Consider the following 27,148-nt stretch of genomic DNA (forward strand, 5'->3'; position numbering starts at 1 on the left):
CAACAACCACTGAAGAATCACCACCTGCCCCAGCAAGACCTGTCTGGATTCCAAAAGTCGGGGATCTAGTCAGGGAGAAGATCGCGGTAAAGAAGGAATTTGGGCCTTCTTACAGAAAAGCAGTTCCTGTCTTGTCTGTCAACGGGACAAGATCAGTTGTACTACCGCCACTTGCTGGAAAAAAGGAGAACCGAGTTGTATCCATCGACCTGGTAAAACCACAACATGTGGCCGATAACAAACAGTAGGCCAAGTGGACTCCCAATAAGTAGCAGAACACCAAGGTTTGCTACCAGTACAGAGGTCCTATCAAAGAGGCTCATCACATTCGAAACGCCTACAGAAGAACAACAAGGACTATGCAACAATGCAATAGAACTAAGACCTCTGAAAACCCAAATAAAAACATTTAGCAGAGACACACCAATCTATACTGAAGTACCAAGTGACAATGCAAAAAACAAAAATCCTGAACCAATTGGAACAATTGACAGAACTGCATCTGGTTACTTCATCAACTTCGATGGTTCCTCTGAAGGCTTCAGTGAACCAAAGACACAGCCATCATCAAAATCCTTTAAAGACAAAGCTAAGGAACTTTTGAAACAACTGAAAGAAACATATCTGGTTTCTCCATGGATTGAATTTTGGGTGGGTTTTGGTGCATTTATCCTCATACTTTGGCTCATCATGGTATTTACTTTGGGACGCTTCATTGAGGGAAAATATGCTAAAATGGACACAGCAAGTCAGAACATCAACTTGGTCCTCAAACCACACACATCTTCACACGTCGAGAAAAGAGAACTTTCTCCAGAACTTTCTTCAGCCAACTTCACAGCCAATCCGATACCTGGTGGGGTAGCCTGGGACAACACTGACTATGAAATTTATGGTCCGGTCGAGATCCTGAAATATCCACACCAAATCAAGATCTCCTTGAGTGACTTTGCAAAACCAAACTCATTTGCTGATGATTGGGACTTTGAAAGTATTAACAATATGATGTCTGACTTAGTAATGTCTGCTAAATTTACAAAACATGATTATTTGCAAGGTTCTACAAATTATGATAGTATGTATTGCTATAACCATTATGGTAACCATTTCTTGCATAAATCTGCACAACCTAGAAATGTTTTAAATTATAATCAATGGGAACATTGTGCTACACCTCCAAAAGGGAGCTCTAGAACCGTCTATGACAAATATTCATATTTTTCAGGTTTTAACATAACTAATTGTGGGACTTCAGGGGGGGTCTCAAACAGATTCGCACACACGGGTTGTCGGGGTAGAGCAGGTTTTATTATTTTATAATGTCTGCGTTTCTGTACAGGCACACGATAAAAGGGTAGGGGTTGTTCTGCCTCCTCCGCCGTGGTTCTTCCCCCTCCGGAGCGTCGATCCCAATGTCTCCTGGGAGTTGTAGGCCTTTTACCCTCCGTCTCGATGTCCTCGTTGTGCCGGTATAGGATAAAGAAAAGAAAACCCGTCTCAGTACAAGAGTTCGGTAAGACACTGCTTGTAGGGGAAAGGGGGTGAGGAAAACACACGTGCCCGCTAATACCCCTGCTCAGTGACGTGACCCCTTGTGCGCAGAAAACAACAACAAGGGTGTGCAGAGGGGGTTTCGTGCATTTAAGGGGGCTTCCCTCGCCTGATGCCTGCCCACCCTGTGAACTTGGACCGTACCTGGTCGAGCCACACTTCCGTGTTAGTGTGGCTGGGCGATGCGCGTTCCACAGAGCCTCTTGGCTTATAGCGGTAGCCGCCCTCAGCTTCGTCCACCGGTCCTGTCGTTGCCTTCTCTCCTGGAGTCCCCTCGTAGCTCCGCTCCGCCTCTGCTTCTCTCCCCGTCCTCCTCCGAGGTCGCGCTGATGTTCCCTCGTATGTCCTCCGATGTTCCTCCACTTCCTCCACTTCCGTACTACGCTCTCCTTCCTCCTCTTCCTCGGTTCTCAGTCTTTCCTCCGCCCTCCGATCGCCTTCCTCTTCCGTCCACTCCGCTCCGCTGTCTCTCCACTCACGCCACCAGTCTCCTACTCCGCCTCCGGGTGTCTCGCACACCTGGATTGATTCTGGGATGGGTTTTACCTCTTCGGGGAGGGCGTGCCGCCATTCCAGATCCGCCCCCTTAAAGGGGTAAGCTTGTCGGTTCTCCGCATCGGGCCATCTTCGTATGTCATCAGGTGTATTCCATGCCTCTGTATGCTGAACAAAAAGGGTAGAAACATTAATAGGCATACCAGGGGGCCCCTCATCCGGGTCCCCCACGTCACACTAATGCTGAAACATTTTATTACAAATTGTCAAACAAGACAGGGATGAAAACCATGATAACCAACACAAAATTGATATATTCAGATTCATTCTTTGAAAAAATGAATACTTTTGGATTTGATTATTGGGACAAAAATGTTGATTTGAAAAGTGTTTGGGGTACAAAAGAATGGCAAGTACAGGGTTTAGAAGCTTTGTTTAGAGCCTGCATGATCCCAGAACAAATGATATTTTTAAATGACACTGTTCAACAAACCACCTGTCTTGGCTTAGCCAAAATCAAAGATTTAAATAACCCGTCTATTCCAAAACCAACAATGTTTAGCAATAGCTCTGATACAGATGAAGAGATAGACGTAAACCATATACTTAACCAAAACAGAACACATCCTGATTGGAAACAATGGTTGATCTGGCCCACAGATACAAATAACTGTCAAGATAGATTCCTGAATAAAACACAGGGTTTCAAAATGACCAGGCCAGACCCTAGATATCCCCAAAGACATCACCCAGGGATAATAACAACCTACAGTGTGGGCAAATTATGCCTTCAATGGCTACAGACTTCCACACTGCCTGAAATTAAGCAACACCTAACTTTATTTACTGATGGTGCTGACTTGCGTGATTTCATACTGGGACCACGCAAACAGCGTCAAAAGCGTTTCATAGCAGCCTCTGTATATGCAGCATACAATGAGGCCTGGAAGGTTACTCAAATTGAGAGAGCAGAAAGAATACGGGAAATTGACCGTATCAATTTGGAAAAATCACTTTCTGTAGTGGACAATGGGTTAATGACTGTCCTCCAGAATTTTTTCATTGGACAGCATTGTGTCTTCAGCAATCGATATATTATCGCAAGACTTACTGTTATTACAACATGGTCAGTCACAATTGCGTTCTATTGTACAGCTTGGCTGGACGTTACAAAATCTGCGTTCAGGCTATGTGCCTTGGCGTTTAATCAACACAACGTCACTATTCCAAATCTCTAACCTTACTGATAGACAAATCGGTATGGCGCAAAAGGGTGCTGATTATACAATCTTGAGCATTGAAAAACTAGAAAGATTACCAATGACAATGTCAGAACGACCTGTCAGTGAATGGATAATACACGGAATCATAAATATTCCAATCTCAACCTTCAGGTTTCAATACTGCCAAAGATATATACAGGCTGGCATGTACGAGAAATTGGGAAAGGGGTACCTTAAAACAACTTGGAACCTACCCTATTCACATGCATGTGTCAGTAATAAAGGACAGAAAGTGTTTCTTAGTGGCAACAATTGTGCTATGTCACTAAGCGGCACGCTTCTGTGTAACGGAATTAGTTTGCACGGAGCCTGTGAAGGGAATTCATACAACCTTTCATGTCACCAGCAAGGCGCACCTGCAACTGAAATAGAACCATTCTTTCAAAGACTCTATAATGGGAGTTACATTCTTATTGTAGACCGCAGATGTTGCAGTCTTATGCCCGGGACTCCTTATCTAGTAACTACAACAGCGAAGGTCAAGTGCTGTGGACGTTCCTTGTTCCCCAGCTCCTTTCCAGACAGGGAGGCAAGGGCATGGCCCAGTTTGAAAATTACTTCTATTCGAATAGACACTTTAAGCAGAATGAAAACAGTGCTTCTTCAGACGCCTACAAGGCTCACGTCATCAAAAGAAACGTATGATCTACAAGTCGCAAGGACGACTGCAGAGATACATACATTATTATTAACTAATTCCCCCGTACATTTCGCGGAAATCCTGAGCGAAATCTTAAATATTTCTGATACCACTGGGGTCTCAAAGGTATTTAAGACAGCATTTTCGATGGCATTAACACCATTCAAAGCCATACTGGGTATTTTTCCAGATTTCGTCCATTCGATTTTTTGCGGACTTCCCCTGATCCTGGGACTAATTGCAGGAATCCTATTCCTAGTCCTTATTTTTCGTTATGGCAACCCATGTCACAGATCAAACTCTCGCGACAATGGAAGATACGATCCTAGCCATTGGATACCGGGACCGGATATCAAAAATCCTGGGACTCTCCCAGCTTAGAGACCTAAACATGACTTGGTTTCTATCATTTCGACCAATGTGGCAAAGGTGTGTTTTACCTGTACTAAGGTGTCTGCTATGCGGAGAAGAATGCGTGTTAGACACCTGTCTGACGCTACAATCGGATGCGCCAGTGGATGCAGATACACTGTTGGTTCCTACCAAGGTTCACGCTTTGTGCTGCCCTCAAAGGCTGCCAATCCTGATGACGGCATTCCTGGAATCTTCACCACTACGATTGAAGAGTAGTGAAGTTCAAGATGAAAGCAACATCGAACAGGTACGACCTTCTGTCAGCAATGCGAATCAGAATGTCAATGGAGACAATCATGCGCACGAATGCATGGTTACCCCTATTTCCGACTTAGTGGAACTTTCCCATGAAGCTGTTGACAGTTTTTTCGAAAGCCTGAATGATATGATGTTCTCTCCGGAACAGAAATAGAGACTTTTGAGTAAACTCGCACACGGCGTTCCCTGAATTCGGCCTTCAACTTTAAAAATAAAGTCACATGAACAATTACAATCCAGTTCACGGACAGCAATTTTTTCAGCATGCCCCTTAAGATATTTTTCTACATATTTTTTTCCGGGACACTGATCTTCTGCTTAAAGTAAGAAACTATTCCTAGAGAACTAAGATTTCTATTTTTAGATACTTTATATAGACTTTAGCTGCCCGCTGGTAGGTTCACAAATATTTTATTATGTGATGAAATGGTCTCGGACTTCCTTTCTGTATAGCCATATTAAGAGCCATTTCATGTGTATTTCTCATATACCAAAAAGCAATAATGCATAACAATGCGTGTTTACTTTTGCATTTAATTCATAGCTTAAGTGCATACAATATATATGACTGCAATTTTTCAGTATATTTGAAAATTTCGAAATGCATTTATGTATTTTGGGGTGGTAAGGTATACACTATACTCTATAGTATGTTGTACTATGTTATACTATGCATAGATTAGTAGATATGACCATAGTTAGCGTGGAGTGGGTGTCGTGTATTTCTATAGGTTCTGAATCGATCCCCCTATTCCTGACCCTATTCTGGTTAAACTAACTATCAAGTTAACTAACAGTCAGCCCATGAGGCAAGAAATCCCCCATGATGCAGATACCGTTATCTGACGCAGTCACACTACGGCACAGGAACGTGTTATCTGATTAGGTCATAACGCTTGAGATCTAATTAGACAAGCGACATTCCTCCAGCCCCTGATAAGGCATACGACGTTCTCATAACAAATCAAACCTATGACAACCTGGATAATCCGTGCGGCCATTGTTTTGATTTCACAGAGAACTTTTGCAAAAGAATGTGCTAACGAGCAAGTCGTATGACATCTTTATTGACGTACCTATGTCCATCCTTACGTCAATCTCGGCACCTTTAAGGTATAAATATTGCCGACCTTGCCCTATGCAAACACACGCGTGGTGACAAGACGGAGCAGCCATACTTGCCGAAGCCGAGAGCAGAAGCAGACCCCGCTGGCAGCAGCCCCGCCTTCCTGACGCGCTGAGAGACGCGCTGCTATCTCAAGCCGAGAGACCCAGCACCGGCGCTTCTGGGCAGCCCTCGCAGGCAGCCTGGAATATCGAGAGCAGAGAAAGAGATACCATTCCTCATCCATCCTAAATTCCAGGTACAGAACTGAATAACCCCTCACAGAGAATTCTTTAGTTATTCACTTGGCAAAAACAAACTTAACTTAAACTGTAACTTTCTATTCCCGCCCACGCATTAGACTTAGGTCAGGTACACGGGGTAGGCGTATTTAGAAACACCAGTTGAGTACGTTTAGTCAAATGTATATGTGTATGTAAATATATTTTAATCATTTTAAACATCATATGGCTCAGAAACCATATCAATGTTTTTACAGTATTATTTTATACTATTGCTTCTAATGTATGCACTTTACTTAACTATAAGTATTGCAATAATATCGATCCATTTCTCTTGTACGAGAAAAGAGACTGATCAATAAATAACACCTTTTTATTGAACACGCCCGTCTCTTCCTTTTCTCTACATTCTGATGAGACTAAGAATGCACGTACTGACTGAGTAAAATAATTGCCTTGTGCTCACACGACTCTCGAGATTGACTCTTGATTAGGGGAGAGCAAAGTTGTCATGTTCTATGGTTGTCAGAAACTAAATCCCTTCTTGTCTAATCAGGGAAGTTAATCCTTCCTTGAACATTCGAGAAAGTTTCTAGCGAACTCTGAGCTTAGCTGGCAAACCCAAAAATTAAGTCTAGCATCGACAGTAGTAGACCTAGTTAACGTCTGGCCTAGGCCTTTACTGCTGTAGGTACTATTCCAATGCGCAGAGCCTATTGGGAAAATAGGAGCTACACTACAAGGTCTCTGACTTATAGGGGTTTAAATCATGGGATGCAAAAGGTATCTCCAAATTGACTGGTCATGTCAGACTATGTAATGAAATCCTTCACAGAACTACAGACAGAATACGACTGTGACCGCATACAATTCTTTAGATATTTGCAGCTACAAAATGCTCTCACACCTTACATAACGGGGCTCGCAGACATACCGGACCACTCCACCTGGAGGCCAGAAGTCTCCTTAATAAATTGACTCATCACAATGTTTCCCAAGTGAACAAGTCTTTGTTGATTAACTTACTGTATGCATTTGACTGTCAGCTGGAAGCTTGGGTGGGGGACCTAGGACAACTGTTAGAGGATGATTGGAGAGAGACGCGCGCCTCCCCCATGAATCACGCAAAAAACACAGTTGATGGACAGAATGTAGAACAATGTCATACATTCACCCCAGTACAAGGATCTGGGCCTAAATCCATCGTTTTTTTTGCATTCCACACCACCCTGGGTTAGACACTGGCTATATGCAAATCAGCTCTGACCCTGTGCCTCATGGGAACAGTCCAGTCCGAACTACCAAGCCATGTCTTTCCCAGACCGGAATCAAGCATCCAAGGACCGGTTTCTGGCTATCAGCCTTCATCAGCCTGGATAGCTTGACTCCAGTGGTGTGGAGAGCCTGGGACTCACGTCTGAGCATCCCCAGCACACTCGGGGTGAAAATTGCAAAAAACACAGTTGATGGACAGAATGTAGAACAATGTCATACATTCACCCCAGTACAAGGATCTGGGCCTAAATCCATCGTTTTTTTGCACTCCACACCACCCTGGGTTAGACACTGGCTATATGCAAATCAGCTCTGACCCTGTGCCTCATGGGAACAGTCCAGTCCGAACTACCAAGCCATGTCTTTCCCAGAGCGGAATCAAGCATCCAAGGACCGGTTTCTGGCTATCAGCCTTCATTAGCCTGGATAGCTTGACTCCAGTGGTGTGGAGAGCCTGGGACTCACGTCTGAGCATCCCCAGCACACTCGGGGTGAAAATTGCAAAAAACACAGTTGATGGACAGAATGTAGAACAATGTCATACATTCACCCCAGTACAAGGATCTGGGCCTAAATCCATCGTTTTTTTGCACTCCACACCACCCTGGGTTAGACACTGGCTATATGCAAATCAGCTCTGACCCTGTGCCTCATGGGAACAGTCCAGTCCGAACTACCAAGCCATGTCTTTCCCAGACCGGAATCAAGCATCCAAGGACCGGTTTCTGGCTATCAGCCTTCATCAGCCTGGATAGCTTGACTCCAGTGGTGTGGAGAGCCTGGGACTCACGTCTGAGCATCCCCAGCACACTCGGGGTGAAAATTGCAAAAAACACAGTTGATGGACAGAATGTAGAACAATGTCATACATTCACCCAAGTACAAGGATCTGGGCCTAAATCCATCGTTTTTTTGCACTCCACACCACCCTGGGTTAGACACTGGCTATATGCAAATCAGCTCTGACCCTGTGCCTCATGGGAACAGTCCAGTCCGAACTACCAAGCCATGTCTTTCCCAGACCGGAATCAAGCATCCAAGGACCGGTTTCTGGCTATCAGCCTTCATCAGCCTGAATAGCTTGACTCCAGTGGTGTGGAGAGCCTGGGACTCACGTCTGAGCATCCCCAGCACACTCGGGGTGAAAATTGCAAAAAACACAGTTGATGGAAAGAATGTAGAACAATGTCATACATTCACCCCAGTACAAGGATCTGGGCCTAAATCCATAGTTTTTTTGCACTCCACACCACCCTGGGTTAGACACTGGCTATATGCAAATCAGCTCTGACCCTGTGCCTCATGGGAACAGTCCAGTCCGAACTACCAAGCCATGTCTTTCCCAGACCGGAATCAAGCATCCAAGGACCAGTTTCTGGCTATCAGCCTTCATCAGCCTGGATAGCTTGACTCCAGTGGTGTGGAGAGCCTGGGACTCACGTCTGAGCATCCCCAGCACACTCGGGGTGAAAATTGCAAAAAACACAGTTGATGGACAGAATGTAGAACAATGTCATACATTCACCCCAGTACAAGGATCTGGGCCTAAATCCATCGTTTTTTTGCACTCCACACCACCCTGGGTTAGACACTGGCTATATGCAAATCAGCTCTGACCCTGTGCCTCATGGGAACAGTCCAGTCCGAACTACCAAGCCATGTCTTTCCCAGACCGGAATCAAGCATCCAAGGACCGGTTTCTGGCTATCAGCCTTCATCAGCCTGGATAGCTTGACTCCAGTGGTGTGGAGAGCCTGGGACTCACCTCTGAGCATCCCCAGCACACTCGGGTGAAAATTGCAAAAAACACAGTTGATGGACAGAATGTAGAACAATGTCATACATTCACCCCAGTACAAGGATCTGGGCCTAAATCCATCGTTTTTTTGCACTCCACACCACCCTGGGTTAGACACTGGCTATATGCAAATCAGCTCTGACCCTGTGCCTCATGGGAACAGTCCAGTCCGAACTACCAAGCCATGTCTTTCCCAGACCGGAATCAAGCATCCAAGGACCGGTTTCTGGCTATCAGCCTTCATCAGCCTGGATAGCTTGACTCCAGTGGTGTGGAGAGCCTGGGACTCACGTCTGAGCATCCCCAGCACACTCGGGGTGAAAATTGCAAAAAACACAGTTGATGGACAGAATGTAGAACAATGTCATACATTCACCCCAGTACAAGGATCTGGGCCTAAATCCATCGTTTTTGTGCACTCCACACCACCCTGGGTTAGACACTGGCTATATGCAAATCAATCAATCAATCAGGAGTTTGTTAAAGCGCGACTACTCACCCGTAAGGGTCTCAAGGCGCTAGGGGTGGGGGGGGCGGGTTGGGGGGGGTGCAGGTTCCATTCCATCAAGGAGGGGGTCTGTCGAAGAGCCAGGTTTTGAGGTTTCTTGCGAAGATGGGGAGCGATGTTGTCTGTCTGAGGTGGAGCGGAAGGGCGTTCCATGCTTTGGCCGCGAGGAAGGAGAAGGAGCGGCCTCCCGATCTGGTCTTTCTGGTGCGGGGGACCACAGCGTAGGAAAGCTGGGCTGATCGTAGGGTCCTTTGGGGTGCGTGGAATTTGAGTCGACTGTTCAGGTATGCTGGTCCGGTGCCGTGGAGGGCCTTGTGTGCGTGGGTGAGCATCTTAAAGGTGATTCTCGCCTCGACGGGGAGCCAGTGGAGTGTGCGCAGGTGCTGGGAGATGTGGCAGTGTTTTGGCAGGTTGAGGACCAGTCTTGCGGCGGCGTTCTGGATGTTCTGTAGCTTGCGGATGAGGTTTTTGTTTATTCCGGCGTAGAGTGCGTTGCCGTAGTCGAGTCTGCTGGTGACCAGGGCGTGAGTGACTGTCTTTTGGTGTTCGAGGGGGATCCATTTGAAGGTCTTACGAAGGAAGCGGAGGGTGTGGAAGCAGGAAGATGAGACAGAGTTGATCTGGCGGTCCATTTTGAGCTCGGAGTCCAGGATGATTCCCAGGTTGCGTGCGTGGTCTGTGGGGGTTGGCGGGTTTCCGAGGGCGGTGGGCCACCAGGTGTCACTCCAGGCGTCGGGGTTTGGGCCCATGATGAGTACTTCTGTTTTGTTGGTGTTTAGTTGTAGGCAGCTGTTTTTCATCCATTTGGCGACGGCTTCCATGCCTTCTCGAAAGTTGCATCTGGCGGTGTTGGGCTCGTTGGATAGGGAGAGGATGAGCTGGGTGTCGTCTGCATATGACACGATGTTGAGTCCGTAGGTTCTGACGATGGGGGCAAGTGGAGCCATGTAGACGTTGAAGAGCGTCGGGCTGAGGGAGGAGCCCTGGGGGACTCCGCAGGTGATAGGTGTGGGGTCCGAGAGGAAAGGGGGGAGTCTGACACGCTGCGTCCTGCTGGAGAGGAAGGAGCAGATCCAGTCGAGGGCCTTGTCCTGGATTCCTGCATCGTAGAGTCTGCGTATTAGGGTGCGGTGGGAGACTGTGTCGAACGCCGCTGATAGGTCGAGGAGGATGAGGGCTACTGTTTCTCCTTTGTCCAGTAAGGTGCGGATGTCGTCTGTTGCGGCGAGGAGGGCGGTTTCCGTACTGTGGTTTTTTCTGAAGCCGGATTGGGAGGAGTCGAGGATGTTGTGTTCTTCAATGAATGTGGCGAGTTGGCTGTTGATGGCTTTCTCGATGACTTTCGCTGGTAACGGGAGCAGGGAGATGGGTCTGTAGTTTTTGAGGTCGGTGGGGTCCGCTGAGGGTTTCTTTAGGAGGGGGTTGACCTCGGCGTGTTTCCAGTCGTCGGGGAATGAGGCGGTCGCCAGGGAGCAGTTGATGGTTTGGCGGAGCATGGGTGCGATGGTGTTGGCGGCTCTGTTGAAGATGTGGTGGGGGCAGGGGTCCGTGGGGGCCCCTGAGTGGATTGACTTCATTGTCTTCAGTGTGTCTTCGGTGGTGAGGGCTGTCCAGTCATCAATCACTGGTTTCCGGGTGTCGGGGGTGGTTGGTGAGGGTTCAGTGTGTTGGTTGTCTTCGTCGAAGTTGTCGTAGATGCTCTTGATTTTGTGGTGGAAAAAGATGCTGAGCTCTGACCCTGTGCCTCATGGGAACAGTCCAGTCCGAACTACCAAGCCATGTCTTTCCCAGACCGGAATCAAGCATCCAAGGACCGGTTTCTGGCTATCAGCCTTCATCAGCCTGGATAGCTTGACTCCAGTGGTGTGGAGAGCCTGGGACTCACGTCTGAGCATCCCCAGCACACAGAGAGTGTTGGGTGGCGGGGGGTTAATCCTGTAATGGCAACTCTGTGGTTTATTTATTTAGGCCACCTCTGTTTTCTGGCTCCATTCTTCACAATCAAGTCTGGAGAAAAAAACAAATGTTGCATAAAAAACAATAAACACAGACCCTGGATCTCATTAAAACTGTTGCACCATCTCAGCTTCCACAGAGGAATATATTTTGATGTAGTATTAATAATTGATAAACATAATGTTTCTTTTAAAAGTGAGGAGATGCGTTATACTACATACAAGCCTTCTCCTGTGCCACAAAGCTCTGTTGTTCACTGTCTCTTCACTGTCTGTAATATTAACAACAATTTGAATAAGTCATTTAGAGTTTGGCGGATGTCCGTGTTTGCCCTATTTAGAGTACGTACACGTCGGAGGACAGTACATCGGCCAACTAATGGCACACGTCAAACATCCTCCATACTCTACATAACACTCTTAGTTTATGACTGAGTACTGGGTGAATGAACAAGTGAGTAGGTGGAGGAGTTCTGTTGTGCCTCATGTTCTGAGCTAAGATATTGTGGCACTCAGGTGAGTAACGACACCATCGTGCAGAACCCGGTCACCACTTAGAGAGATTAACTCTCAGGACACCCATCATTAATCTCTAATAATTCTTGTTCTCCAAACAATATGAAGGCATGAGGAATAAACAATGGGATGTGACCTGTGTCTTGAATATAATCCAGCAATTCCACTGTGGAGGATAATAGTACAATTGTTAAAGCACGCCCAAGTCCATCTCCTCCAGTGTGATCCAAAAAACCTATTGACCACGTTGGGGTCCCACTGTGGCTAGAGACTGAGGAGGTTGCTGTGCTAATATGTTGCATTATTTCTCAAAGGAGGAGGATTTTGTAAAGCCAAGCAGCAAAGAGGAGGCCCAGAAGCTGTGGATGGCAGAACAAGCAAAAATGAGGCAAATTCTGAGCCGGCAGCAGGAGCAGATGGTGGAGGACAACAAGTGGCTGAGGCAAGAGGAGAGATCGCTGGTAAGTCGCGGGCCAGGAGGGAGGAGGGTGCCTCCGTATGGGAAGCAGCCATTGCGGTTTCCTCATTTCTATCCATATTTATGCCATGTGCACTGATGGTGATTGATTTCAGATGCAATGTGAGAGAGCCAGCTTACACGAATAAAAGGCTATTCATCATGATTTAATTTGAAAATTTAATTGGCAAGCAAACGTAAATATTTAATGTGTATTTTAATGTGTGCACCACTTGAAGGATGATATTTTTATATAAATCTGAGTATCATCTACATACTGATGAATTGCAATGCATGCTTTGAAAATAAAGAACATAGGCACACTTATAGGGGCTCAATGCAAAAGTAAACAATATAGGTGCACCTATAGGGGCTAAATGTATTCTTGGGATTAGGTCAAGTGTGGCCTAACCAATTCATTTGTTTGATGTGTCTAAGAAAGAAGCAAGCCAACTGAGCACTACTCCTGTGAAGTACATGTGCGTTTTAACAATGTCAAGAAGCTATACTTGGTCAATTGTATCTAACAGGATTGAAAGGCTGTTAAGAATAGAAAAGGGTGAGGAGGCAGGCATTGCTATTATCCAATATGCAGTGAAAGTATTTTGATCCTGCAGGTTTCAATTGTTGAAGCCTTTCTGAAGCCTTATTCACACAGTGGAGTTATCTAGTCATTGAGTGAGTTAAATTTGTCATCAAGACATTCCTCATCAATCTTACCCAGTCGGCGGAGGCTTGTGATAGGCCTGTTGTTGGTATGTTTATTGGGTCGGCCTTATGTGTCTTTATGTAGTACTGAATTTGACCTGTTTTTGAGTATCAGTATAGGTACCTGCTTGTACAGATAGGTTACCAGGTTGGCACCAGATAAAGCTGAAGAATACTTTTAAATAATTGTATCTGGGATTGTGTCATGTTCGAAAATTGGCTTTAGAAATGTAGTGATATTAGTTACTTGTTCTTGGGATTTTCATTTAAATAGATATTGGAAAGCAGAGTTAATTTACGATTATCCTGTAGAGGCGCTGTTGTGCTGATGAATTATGTAAGAGGGGAAATTGTGCTGATATAAAAGTCTAAGAATTTCTTGCGTCCTGAGGTTTTGAATTCATTTTCCCTCTCTGGATAGTTATTTTGGTCTGTTCAGGGAAATTTGGACCCAAGCTTGACAATATTGTGCGTTGGTTTTGATGGTATCAAGAGTGTGTGGTTTCGTTATGGCTTTTATGGCAGATATATTCCTTAGGGTTTCATTTGATCTCTTGGAGGACCAAAGGCTCCAGACATTAGGGATAATCGTTAGGTGTTTCATGAATGCAGTTTTGTCATCATCCTTTACAACAGCATTTCGATAGCTAACAAACATATCATTCAAATCTTTTACAATTTTGGTATTGAAGGTGTGGGCCAATGCCATTTCTGAGATGGAGTTAAAAAATTATTTTAGAGATTCTCTTGTGAGATGAGTCTATTATCCTATGAACCAGTGACAGATGCATAACCGAACTAGTAGTCAAATGCCCCATTAATTAACTCAATGAACATTAAAAAAAATTATATAATAACTCCATCACTTTATAATTTCACTTTCGGTTTACCCTCTGCTTTATTTTTTTGTTCATCCAAGAAGAGGTATTTTCTGCTTACACGTTCTGAGCTTGATTTACTCAAAGTTATGCTGTATACTCACACCTATGTTTGAAGTAAGTTTATGATTTTTTTTTAATTCTCATAAAACTTCCAGACATATTCCTAGGAATCTGGAGCAGTAGCAGCTTTCTCAATCAATCAGGATTAATAAAGCATGGCTAATCACCCAATAGGGTATCCAGGCACTTGCAGGCCAAAGAGACTTATTCGAACAGCCAGGTCTTGAGGGCCATTTGGAATTCGGGAAGTGAGATGATGGTCCAGAGGTCTTTGTTGTGATGTGGGAGAAGGAGTATCCTCCACTTCTGCTTCGGTGTATGCGGGTAGTATGGCAAGTGAAAGGAAGGCGGAGCATAGGATTCTCGATGTTTGGTGGAAGTTCAGGTGGTGGTTAATGTAGGCAGGTCCTTGTTTGTATAGGACCTCGTATGTGTGGGTCAGCAGTTTGAATTGGCATCTCTTCTGCATGGGGAGCCAGTGGAGTTTCCTGAGGTGGGGTGTGATGTGGGTTCATCTGGGAAGGCTGAGGAGGAGTCTGGCTGCGGTGTTCTGATTGGTCCGAAGTCTCTGTAGAAAGTGTGCGGTAATTCCTACGTAGAGGGCATTGCCATCGACAACTTGGCTGGTGATGAGGGCTTGTGTCACAGTGCGTCTTGTATGTAGAGGTAGCCACTTGAAGATCTTATGGAGCATGCACAGAGTGAAGAAGCTGGCTGAGAAGATGGCTTTGATCCGTGATTTCATGGTGAGCTTGTTGTCAATGATGATTTAGAGGTTTCTGGCTTGGTTGGAGGGAGTGGGGTTGGGTCCTAGGTCTGATGGCCACTTCCGTCTTTTCTGTCTTCAATTGTAGACAGTTGTTCTTCATCCAGTTGTCGACGTTTGTCATGCATCTGTTGAAGTTGTTTCTAGTGGTGGTGGGGTCGTCGGTGAGTGGGAGGATGAGTTAGGTGTCGTCTGCGTCGAAAATTATATTGAGACCATGGGATTTGACGATGTTGTCCAGCGGGTTCATTTATACGTTGGAGAGCGTGGGGCTGAGAAATGAGCCCTGGGGGACACCAAAGGTGATCACTTTGGGTTCAAAGGTGATCCCCTTGGATGCTGATGTGGTGGAGTCTTTCGATCAGTGTGTGGTGTGATATGGTGTTGAAGGCTGCAGAAAGGTAGAGGAGGATCAAAGCTGCCGTTCCTCCTCAGTGGAGGAGGGTTTGAATGTCCTCGGTGGCTGCGATCAGGGCAGTTTAGGTGCTGTGGTTGCTAGGGAAGCTGTATTGGGAGCTGTCGAGTAGCTGGTTCTGCTGCAGGTGTGTCATGAGTGAATATATGATGTCAGACCGCAGAAAAACATCCCGCATACCATCATACCGCAAATTTGATCCCGCAAGTACTATTAGGCCGCAAATAAAAAGAACGAATACTTTTAAAACGAATATGCCTTTAAAACGCATGCCTTTACAACGAAAAGGCATGCATATTAAAGGTATACTCGTTGTTAAAGTAGTTAAGGTAAGTAAGAGTACCCTACCCAACCCTACACTACACTGTAATGTAGTACCCCTGCACCACCCACCCTTGACACACAGTCCTTTTCCTACATTTACACAACCCAGCACGACCCCCCAACACTACCATAAAGCACTTTACTTCCCTACACATACACTACAACACTACCTTAATACACTACCCCCAGCATGACCCTACACAAACACTACAATACTACCCTAAAACACTACACCCCAGCATGACCCTACACTACACAAACACTACAACACTACCCTAAACTCTAAAACACTACCCCTACATGACCCTACACTACACAAAAACTACAACACTACCCTAAAACACTACACCCCAGCATGACCCTACACTACACAAACACTACAACACTACCCTAAACCCTAAAACACTACTCCTGCATGACCCTACACTACACAACACAAACACTACAACACTACCCTAAACCCTAAAACACTACACCCCAGCATGACCCTACACTACGCAAACACTACAACACTACCCTAAACTCTAAAACACTACCCCTACATGACCCTACACTACACAAAAACTACAACACTACCCTAAACCCTAAAACACTACCCCCAGCATGACCCTACACTACACAAACACTACAACACTACCCTAAACCCTAAATCACTACATCCCAGCATGACCCTACACTACACAAACACTACAACACTACCCTAAACCCTAAAACACTATCCCTGCATGACCCTACACTACAACACTACCCAAAACCCTAAAACACTACCCCAGCATGACCCTACACTACACAAACCCTACAACACTACCCTAAACCCTAAAACACTACCCCCAGCATAACCCTAAACTACACAAACACTACAACACTACCCTAAACCCTAAAACACTAACCCCAACATGACCCTACACTACACAAACACTACAACACTTCCCTAAACCCTAAAACACTACCCCCAGCATGACCCTACACTACACAAACACTGCAACACTACCCTAAACCCTAAAACACTACCCCTGCATGACCCTACACTACACAACACAAACACTACAACACTACCCTAAACCCTAAAACACTACCCCCAGCATGACCCTACACTACACAAACACAACAACACTACCCTAAACCCTAAAACACTACCCCCAGCATGACCCTACACTACACAAACACTACAACACTACCCTAAACCCTAAAACACTACCCCCAGCATAACCCTACACTACACAAACACTACAACACTACCCTAAACCCTAAAACACTACCCCCAGCATGACCCTACACTACACAAACACTACAACACTACGCTAAACCCTAAAACACTATCCCCAGCATGACCCTACACTACACAAACAGTACAACACTACCCTAACCCCTATAACACTTCCCCCAGCACGACCCTACACTAAACAACCACCACAACTCTACACTACACCATCACTACACTACACAATAACTACCCCAGCACAACCCCCACCCCTAAAAAATTAACCCAAACCCCCTTACCTCTCTCGTCATCGTGGTATTCAAAACGCAAATGCATTTACCATACATGCCTTTACAACGTAATTTGTTGTAAAGGCATGCGTGATAAATGCACATGCGTTTTGAAAAAATGCGGTATGATGGTATGCGAGGTCAATGTCCTTGCGGGTAAATGGTATGCGGCCTGAAAGTCCGCGGGATAAAAAATGCGGGATAATGGCTGCAAACCGTCATGAGTTGATTGTTGATAATATTTTCCAGTACCTTCACTGGGAATTTGGTGGTATCTCTTTAGTCATAGTCAACTAGTCTTTGTGAGCCTATACACAGCTAAGTATGTATTGTAGAGTCAATATGGCTGTTGTGTCCTGCTGGCATTCGTACAACATGAACGCTTGACTTCTGGGCCTTCGTTTCGTATCTTCTTGGGCACAAATCCCAGTATCACATATTGTACCTCCCTGACGTCTACCAACAGCTTTAATAATTTTGGCTTGTGGAGCCTGATCCAGTAAACACTTTGCATGTTTATATTCAGGCTACAGCTCCACATTGCAATTTTTATACGTGTTAGGCATGTTTGTGAATCACAAAATGTGAATTTATGAAAGAATAATTCTCACAGATTTTTTTTATCATACTAGATCTTCTCCTGGGGGTGGGTTGTGGGAGTTCCTTGCAGGAATGCCTGACAAATGTGACTTAAAAACGTTTGCATGGCCCATTCTCATCATGGATGTGGTTTGACATGTTCTTCTATTAAGGGCAGGAGAGAATCAGTTTTCAGGGTGATAGGCACTCGACACCTATAAAATTGATTAGGGTGCAGGGTAGAAGTCGTTTCCATTGAGAAGCATTTTTCCTGACAAACAATTTTGCAATTGCTCTAATGCAATACATTTTCTAAAGCATACTTTCTCATTACGTGATTTTATACGCACATTATGCAAATTTATAGTTGCAGAAATGGTGGCTTCACAATATCATGAAGTTATAGGAATTTACAAACGTTTTTCTAGATTACTCACAGGAATGTGTGACTTTCATAGCTTCTCAGGCAACCACCTTATAACATTTAAGAAATCCCTTAAAATATGAAATCTGTCCAGACATTTATAGAAACTTATTGTAGTAAGTATCCAACTTTTCAGTGACTCTGGCCCATAGTACTTTATAGTCGATGAGAAGGATGTGTCTTTTAGTGTTGTCCTGTGTCTCTCATACAGTTAGACATTTATATAGTTCATTGGGCATTAAGCTAATTTAAGGACAATTTAAGCCTTGTATAACAATATTATATTTCTTTCTCCAATAGGACCCTATGCAGAATCCAAAGGACAAAGTCCCTGAAGTAAGTTGCGAAGCATGTACATCACAAAAGTCACTTAACTAAAATACGTGGTTTACCCTTTTTTATTTTACTTTCACTGAATATTGACACATTGAATCAGTGGGTGTTACTTTTACAAGTTTTTTACTTTATATTTGTATGTGCAACCTTTGTCTAAACCATATTCCTGATAAATTGATCATGTTTTCTTCTCGTGTGGATGTGTAGTTTCCAGATGAAATGATTTGTGGCTCATCTTCATTTGGTTTACCCATAAAAAATGTCATTTAAGATAGCTGAGCCAATAGCAGAAGTGGGGGGCTAAGTTTTCAAGGATAATCTTACAGCCTTGCGAGGTCTACACTAGTTGCACATTTCAATGACTGTGGGTGGTGGAATATTTGCCTTACCGTGTCCTTCCTGAACTTCTGGTGTGCTAGCGGGCTTAAGACGAGAATGGAGGGTCAGCCTATGGCTCTCAGCCGCTTCTGCTTGCGGAAAGAGGGGACAGGTACTGACAAAAATTTGGGACAGCAGACTTTTGTGAACCTTTGAAATGTCCCACCTGGAACAAGGAATTTGTAGACATCTTAGGGTGAAGTATTTGTATATGTGCCACTATATTGACTGAAGCAACTCTACTAATGAGGAGGTAGTTATTAGGGAAGAAAATAGCAACACCCCATTTGGACAATAGTGAAAAACTCAACAGAGGTTGGGAGTGGAGGGATCCCTGGGTAGGCAGTCCGGTTCAATGATTTATAAATGTTATTGTTATAAAAGGTCCTTAAGCATGTACCAATTACATGTCAAACATCAAGCTTGAGTTTAAAATCTTTATTTGCTTATTTTGTCTTTCAGCCACCTGAAAAGGAGTCTGTATACAGTAAGAATATGATCCTTTTAAGTATTGATTGTATTCCATACACACGTTGTTTAGAAAAAAATACACCCTTATAGCAAATGCACAATCAATGTGGAAACTGCATATGATGGTTACAAGATATTCAGTATTCTGTACATTTCCGACTGATTGCATTTTCCCATTAATGCTTAGTAGTCATTTTTCTCCATACACTAATTCGAATCAACATTAAAAATGTAATTGATAACATTTTAAATGATTGTAGTTTACCATGGGATCCGCCTGAAACCATTTGCACCCTGAAAGAAGCAGTAATGATATGTCTATAGCTGTCTTAATAGGGTCTTGTCCATCTGTTTTTTCTTGTTACTTTGATAATGACTCATTACCATAATTATGTATAACTAACTTAGTTGCACAGGATCTGGCTCAATACAATGTGAAGTTATGTTATGTTATGTTAAAACTATATTTCTTGAGCGCACGGCTACCCAGAACGGGTGTCCCGGCGCTTTGGCAGAGTCCTAAACACAACCAAGAAAAACCCAGAGGCAGAAATACTGTAGACCCACTGGTTAGGCGGAAAAGAGGAACGTCTTAAGCTCCTTTCTAAAGGCCAGGAGATTGTTAGCCTTCCGGAGTGACAGAGGGAGCTCATTCCACAAACTAGCCGCCATGAAGTGGCAGATTCCAGGGCACAGAATTTATAGGGCTCATGTAATTGTAAAGGTAATCTATCATTACTTCGCCGGCATTTGTATTACTATTATTGCACATTTTTTAGTTCGCAGGAACTTTTAGTACGCATTCTTTTTCTTAGCATGCTCTTACTACGCAATTACCTTTACTTCGCAAAGTGAAATACTTTGTAGACTATTCACATCGTTGTTTGGAAAAGGAGGCGCTTCCGTTTCCAAACAATGACATGCTACTCTTAAGACTCTTGAATAAGGAGAAGAGTGGATCCATGAGTGAAGGTGAAGAGAGGGACCACGAGGGGAGAGAAGTAAATAGGGCTGTGTATTGTTTAGGGTCGTGCAGGGGGTTGTGTTTAAGGTTTAAGGGTTGTGTTTGTGTAGTGTAATTTGGGTTTAGGGTAGTGATGGGGGTCGAGAAGGGTAGCGTTTGGGAGTAGGGACAGGATTGTGGGTCGGGGAAGGATGTACAGGGGGTAGTGTTTTAGGGTTTAGGGTAGTGTTGTGTTTGTGTAGTGTAGGGTAGTGTTTTAGGGTTGAGGGTAGTGTTGGGGGTGTGCAGGATAGTGTTTGAGTGTAGGGTGTGTAATGGGGAGGGGCATGCAGGGTGTAGTGAAGTAGGGCTGTTTGTGTAGTGTAGGGTAGTGTTTTAGGGTAGTGACGGGGGGTCGTGAAGTGTAGTGTTAGAATGTAGGGTCCAGGAAGGGGGAAGGTCATGTAGGGGGTAGTGTATTAGGGTTTATGGTACTGTAGTGGTGTTTGAGTAGTGTAGGAGTGTAGTGTGTGAGGGTTTGGGTAGTGTTGAGATTGTATGGGTTAATGAGAATGTGTAGAAATAGTAGGAAGAGGAACAATTAATTTTGAAAATATATTATATTCAAAAACATATAGACATAAATGGAATACATAGTGATATATACATTGTATGTTCGATGTATTTACACAGAATACATTCTTAAATTAATTATTTAAAAAAAGATTTATTTTCAGACGAATAATTTTGTCAAATCTGAAGGACATATTAATTGTGAAAAATGTATAAAATATGAGTTTTAAAAAAAAGGATATTTTTTATAAATCACGATTATTTAGTTAATAGCCGATTTTAAGAAAAACTCCCCCACCCTAAAGCCCTTTGCATGATTTTAGTGCGATGTTTTTAATTAGTATAAACCATTACAGGAAAAAATTGTAGTAGTGCTATGCGTAGTAATAGAATGCGGAATAAAAACATTTAAAGTACATTTCTAACCATTTGCGTTATTATTGAATGCGCAGTTAAAACTTGCGAAGCAATGGTTGATGCTAAGTAAACACATTGCACTAAAATTGTACGAAGTAATGGTATGCGTAGTATCGAGATACATCCATAGTGGTGTTTTTTTTTTTTTTGTGTAGTATGTCAGGGTTTGGGTAGTGTTGAGATTTTGTGGGTTAATGAGAATGTGTAGAAATAGTAGGAGGAGGTACAATTAATTTTGAAAAGATATTGTATTCAAAAACATATAGACATTATAAATGGAATACATAATGATATATACATTGTATGTTCTGTTCGATGTATGAACACAGAATACATTCTTAAATCAATTATTAAAAAAAAGATTTAAGTTTCTGACGGATAATTTTGTAAAAGGCTGAAGGACATATTTATTGTGAAAAATGTATAAAATATGTGAGTTTAAAAAAAAAAGGATATTTGTTATAAATCACAATTATTTAGTTAATAGCCGATTTTAAGAATAACTCCCCCACCCTAAAGCCCTTTGCATGATTTTAGTGCGATGTTTTTAATTAGTATAAACCATTACAGGAAAAAATTGTGGTAAAGCTATGCGTAGTAATAGAATGCGGAATAAAAGCATTTAAAGTACATTTCTAACAATTTGCGTTACAAATGAATGCGCAGTTAAAACTTGCGAAGTAATGGTTTATGCTAAGTAAAAACATTGCATTAAAATCATGCAATGTATCGACATACATCCAATTGTAAATCATATGCTGTCAAAGGTAAGTATAAAACCCTCCTGAAAAAAAAACACACACCTTTTATTTTTTCTACCATGCATGAAAATACTAACTTAAACCTGAAGACCGGGGCACACATATTTGCCAAACTAAGGCTGTCATTATTATGTTTTTATTTATTAAGTCTCTTAGGCATATATTAAGTCATGAGATCATATGTGGGTTCGCGGGGGGGGGGTGCTGGTGAAGTTCTACACAACTCATTTTGATGGGCTTGGAAAAGCTACCTTTTGTCATTTTCTTCTAATTTTAACAGCTGAATGTTAACATTTGGTGGCAACCAGGTTTATCCCTCTGTGCTATTCTCTGAGACACTTCAGGTGAAAAAGAGGCACTTTATGTGACACACTCATGCAGTGAAGGAGGCGAGGCTTTTGTAATGTTTGGCATCTAATACCACTTTTTGTCAAGACAACCTATACAAGTTAGGTTACATTATCTTAAGTTTATGTAGTACAAAACACCACAGAACATCACCTTTCCTAGTTCAAGGAGCTAGAATTACTCCACCCTAAACATACCATCTCCTCTTTTTAAAGTTGACAATGCTCAGATTAGTGTCAGTGCAAAGCCATGAACAGCCTGATGTGAAGCTCATGTGAAAGAGGACCCAGTTGTAAGTGGACCCTTTCCACAATGGACTTATTAAACAGAGGCAATGTTTACAATGTAAACATTTATGGTTCCAGATTGTTTCATTTTCTTTGATATTCTGTTTTTAGCACAACATTAGAAGTGGGAACAAAGTATCTTTTAATTGAAATATTTAAAAACCTGTTTATTTTCTTGTTTAGCAGAATTTACAGCACCACCGCCGAAGCCAAAAAGGTTAACTACTCAGGTGTGTAAAAATGTATAACCTAATCTTTCCATATCTACATATTACACAATGTGAGACAGGTGAATGTGCTTGGCTTGCTTACCAGTAGCCTTCATCGCTCTTCGTATGCGTTTTACTCCACAATTCCATTTATATTACTATGGGGAGTTCTTGCCATGGAAACAGATGACTGATTTACTTCTAAAATTAAAATGTTTTCCCCTAGATTTTGGCTTTTATGTGGGATTTTGTCTACTAACACTCTCCACCTGCTGTTCATATAAGAATATTCACCACTCGCCACTCGCCCTAGTTTCTTTCGTGGAGTAGCTGTCACAGACGAGGGCTTTTGAAGGCCCTAGAAAGGAATCCATGGACTTTCATGAGAAAGACCTATAATCCGCGTAATGTAGATTACCATTAGCTATCAGGCTACTATCGCCTTTTACATCTTATCACCATATCTGTTTATTGAGGATGTATCACGCAATCCCAGATCAAATCCACCTAACAATCCCCCTCACTAGGCTGTAAATACACCATGCACAAATTGCAACTCAAAGCACCACCAAGCTGAGGAACTGCTAAGTAGAACTTGTCCAATAGGGGTCAAAGACTAGTCCCTGTTGCAGCTTTTCTGGTGAAAAACTGGGAATGTTTGTGAATTTCCAAAAGTAATAGTTATGCTTCCATTCGTATGAGTACTACTACAAGTGCAGATTTAGGACCCATTAACAAAGCCATTTTGGAGTGCCTAAGGTAGTAATACTGTAGTACTCATGTACACACCATTGAATACCTTTATAAATTGGACTCAAAACTTCTAGAATAGGAATACAATGGGATTATACTGGGAATATACACATACAGGTGTTGCATATAGTGCCTTGTTTTCAGTTTTATTAACAGAGCTTTGGACTTTTTTGGAGAGATTGAAAAGGCATATACGTGTATGGAAAAGAGTGCTTCTGCACTCATACATGCTTTTGTGTATCGGCCCCTAACTTTTTTTAATAAGAAGGGGCCCATATATTTGTACTGTATTTGGGTAAAGCAACAAAAACATTTGCTGAAGAACAGCGGTAATGTGGTAATGCCAGATTTTAGCTGCAAATAAACTGTACTTTACTGTCACTACAGTGTTCGGTTTTGAGTTAGTACCTGGAACGCATTTTCTGCCAGTGTTGCATTTTTGGGCAGGAATCAGGGTCATACTGAAGATGATACTTCCTGTATTTTTAACTTCTTCTGTTACAGTGCCTCCCAGGCTTAAATGTAAACACAAGCTTGCTGTGTTATTGCGAACTTTGATATTGGTTCGAAGACATAACTTCGTTCTCTCATAGGAGCATGCAAAGATTGTCACAGTCTCACATCTCCTGAACAACCTAAATAATATTTCCAGGTCTCAGCTTCAGACAACTTTAGCCGTCTGTTGGCCAGACCTATTGTCGGGCCTTGATACATACTTAGGAGCAGAATGCCACCACACAATACCTACAACATTGATCAGTAGCCAGCATCATTCACCATCACAAACGAAAAAAGTTAGTGGAGGTGTGAGTTATGATACGGAGAATAGGGGATAGATCCTGCTGAGTGTAGACCAGTTACTAGAGGTTCTCCCACTCTACTGCTCCTATCAAAATAATTCTTACAAAACGTTGTCACCTTGCTGCCCAAAATGTGCTTTCCTCAAGAATCTGGAGTCTTGTCCCATCAAAAAGTCCAGGACCAAATATACTCCACCACCCCGTATTACTTGTGCATTTCTCCACTCTGATAACCAATAGCCAGTGGCCTGGGTGGCCCAAGAAATTCACAATGACTTGATGCACCGTTTAGGTAATTCTGCGACTCACTTGATCCAGATAGTCTAATGGACATTAATTTCAGTGTTTGCATTAATCTTTGGTCAGCGCTTACCTTAGTATTTGTTGCAGCGGCTTTGTCAATTGAAGTTATGACGCTCCTCTTCCAACAAATTGACCAGTGGCAAACGCTGGGACACGGTTCCCTCTTATAGAATTCAAATTGGAATGTATTAAAGTGCTTTCGGCCCACAGTACAAAACATGCCTGCCTTTCCCACATACGATTAAAAAATATAAAAAGGATTTTAAAAAGTGTAAAAGAAAACTAAAATGCAGTGTGCTTTAAAAAACAAATCAAATACATCAGGCCCAATTAGCAAAAGGACATAAAACAATGGCTCTGAGCAGACAATCAAGACGGCTCACAAGGTAATAAGCTCAGGATGGCAAATATTGACACTGAAAGTGTTCTGATTAAGCATTCTGCAGCTTTGTGCAGATGTCCCAGCTGAGCCTCAGGTATAGATAGGCCTGTTGCCCTGGTGACATGTCCCGCAAAGTCACTTACTAAAAATAAAGGTTGGCCCACTTTGTTACCAGGTTGCACTTCGCGTAGGATTTTTGTTATAGTAATGGACCTAGCCTTGCCATAGAGGCAACAGGCCACATACAATGTTCCAGATCCTCTTTACACTGCAAAGGCGTTTGTCGGAGACCTCCGAGTTGCATCTGTTTTCAATTTAAATTAGGAGCAGGCCCCTGGCTAAAGCAAACAACCTTCTTTCTCTGTGGTTTACTAGGAAAACAAAATATTGTTGAGTGTAGGGGTAGGAGTTAAATAGGCCAACATGAGGACTCTTTAAGTATCTTTAGAGACATTGTTGTATGATATAGATTCTCGCCTGCACAGCATATCTCCTGGTATTTCCACCTACTACTAAACACAAGTTTGTCGGGTCCACATTTAGGGCTTAACTTTATGATGGAGGAACAGAGCCAAAACTTAACCTTGGGCGTAGTACTATGTTACGCTCGCGGAGCGTGCGTAGTTTGCGCTACTACGCGAATTGCATGTAGCACAGTGCAAAAAGGCATAGCGTAGCGGGCAGTTTTTGCTTGCTCGCGGTCAAGTTGGCGACCGCGAGCGAGCAAAATCACCATCCCGGTGAGACTTTTTCCTCGTTCGCGATCAGCAACATCAAGTTGCAGATTGCGAGCATGGAAAATAAACCTCCCGGCGAGATTGTCAACGCGGGGAGGTCAAGTTTCTCATTGCGAGTGGTCGCGTATGCTCGCGACCACTCGAGATGAGAAGCTATCAGTCCGCGTTGAGAAAGTTGCCGCTCGAGTACAAATCTACTTGAGAGGCAGAAAACGACCGCTTGCACTGTGCAAGATGCCAATTGCAATGATTGCAATTGGCATCCGGCACTGTGCAATCAGTGTGAACAGCATTTCCCTAACGCCCTATGCAGTTCGCTTAGCTACACGTAGGGTGCGTAGTGCGAAGTGCACTTTGCGTAGCTACACGTAGCGCTACTACGCAAACTACGCCCAGGGTTACCCAAACTGCTCCATCTGAGAACTCTGTCAAAGTTCTTATTAGGCTGAGTGTGGCTCCTGCTGTTAAACAGACTTCCCATTAGCTCCTCTTTTTATAGAATTTTTTAGACCCAGAAGGAAATAACTGATGCAAAAACTACCCCAGTGCAAATAACATTAGTTCCTGTTAACTGCTGTTCTATTGTACCTGTTTATATCATATGGGAAAAAGTGTTTTTGCACCTGTTTTTGTCTATGCTCATACCAATTGCACATTGCTTGGCATGGACGATTGCCATCACTTATAAGCAGGTGCTTAATGCCTATGCAATTTGATCTTGCATCCTAATTGAATCAATTGCTAATGGGTTTGCAAATACAAGTTACACCCATTTTAGCTCTTATTTATTTATTTATTTAGAGTTTTTATAGAGCGCCAACTTGACCCGTTAGGGTATCAGAGCGCTTTACAGGAATCAGCAGTAGCAAGCATCAGACTTGGCGGGAGGCTGGATACATTAGGAATCAAATTACAAGCATTTACATTTATATTTTACGAGAAACAAAGGTCCCTGGGTCCATGGAGGGAAGCCCGGAAGTTCCAGGTGGATAGTGGCAGGGTACCCCAGGGGGATGCCTTAGATGGAAGTAGAGCAAGGTCTCTGGAAGAATAGAAGGCAAAAAAATGGAGCTAGGAATTTGCCCATTAGGAAGGTTTTGGCATCCTTTTTGAAGCGAGCCAGAGAAGAGATTCTTCAAATGGCGGGTGGGAGTGAGTTCCATATTCTCAGTGCAGCCCCAGAGAAGGCCCAATTGTATGTTTTCTTTTTTCCGAAAGCATGCAGGTTGGAGCAAGAGGTCTCTAGTTGATCGGGAGTTTCTGGGTCCTCTGGATATCACGGGTTTCTGGGCAAGATATGTAGGG

At 43.3% G+C, this 27,148-nt stretch overlaps 1 protein-coding gene across 5 annotated transcripts in view; it reads left to right on the forward strand.

Annotated features, from left to right (window-relative positions):
* The window catches only part of PTK2B (protein tyrosine kinase 2 beta), a 500,318-nt gene that overhangs the window by 467,031 nt on the left and 6,139 nt on the right, over nt 1–27,148 (forward strand). For 3 of the 5 annotated variants that reach the window (XM_078649937.1, XM_078649941.1, XM_078649939.1), the window contains 4 exons: nt 12,355–12,501; nt 18,446–18,481; nt 19,322–19,346; nt 22,843–22,889. In XM_078649937.1, coding sequence (XP_078506063.1) covers nt 12,355–12,501; nt 18,446–18,481; nt 19,322–19,346; nt 22,843–22,889 — 255 coding nt within the window. The remainder of the gene's footprint in view (nt 1–12,354; nt 12,502–18,445; nt 18,482–19,321; nt 19,347–22,842; nt 22,890–27,148) is intronic. The other 2 variants (XM_078649940.1, XM_078649942.1) reach the window with 1 other exon arrangement.

The sequence above is a fragment of the Lissotriton helveticus genome, chromosome 6 (assembly GCF_964261635.1).
Source record: "Lissotriton helveticus chromosome 6, aLisHel1.1, whole genome shotgun sequence".
NCBI classification, from domain to species: Eukaryota; Metazoa; Chordata; class Amphibia; order Caudata; family Salamandridae; genus Lissotriton; species Lissotriton helveticus.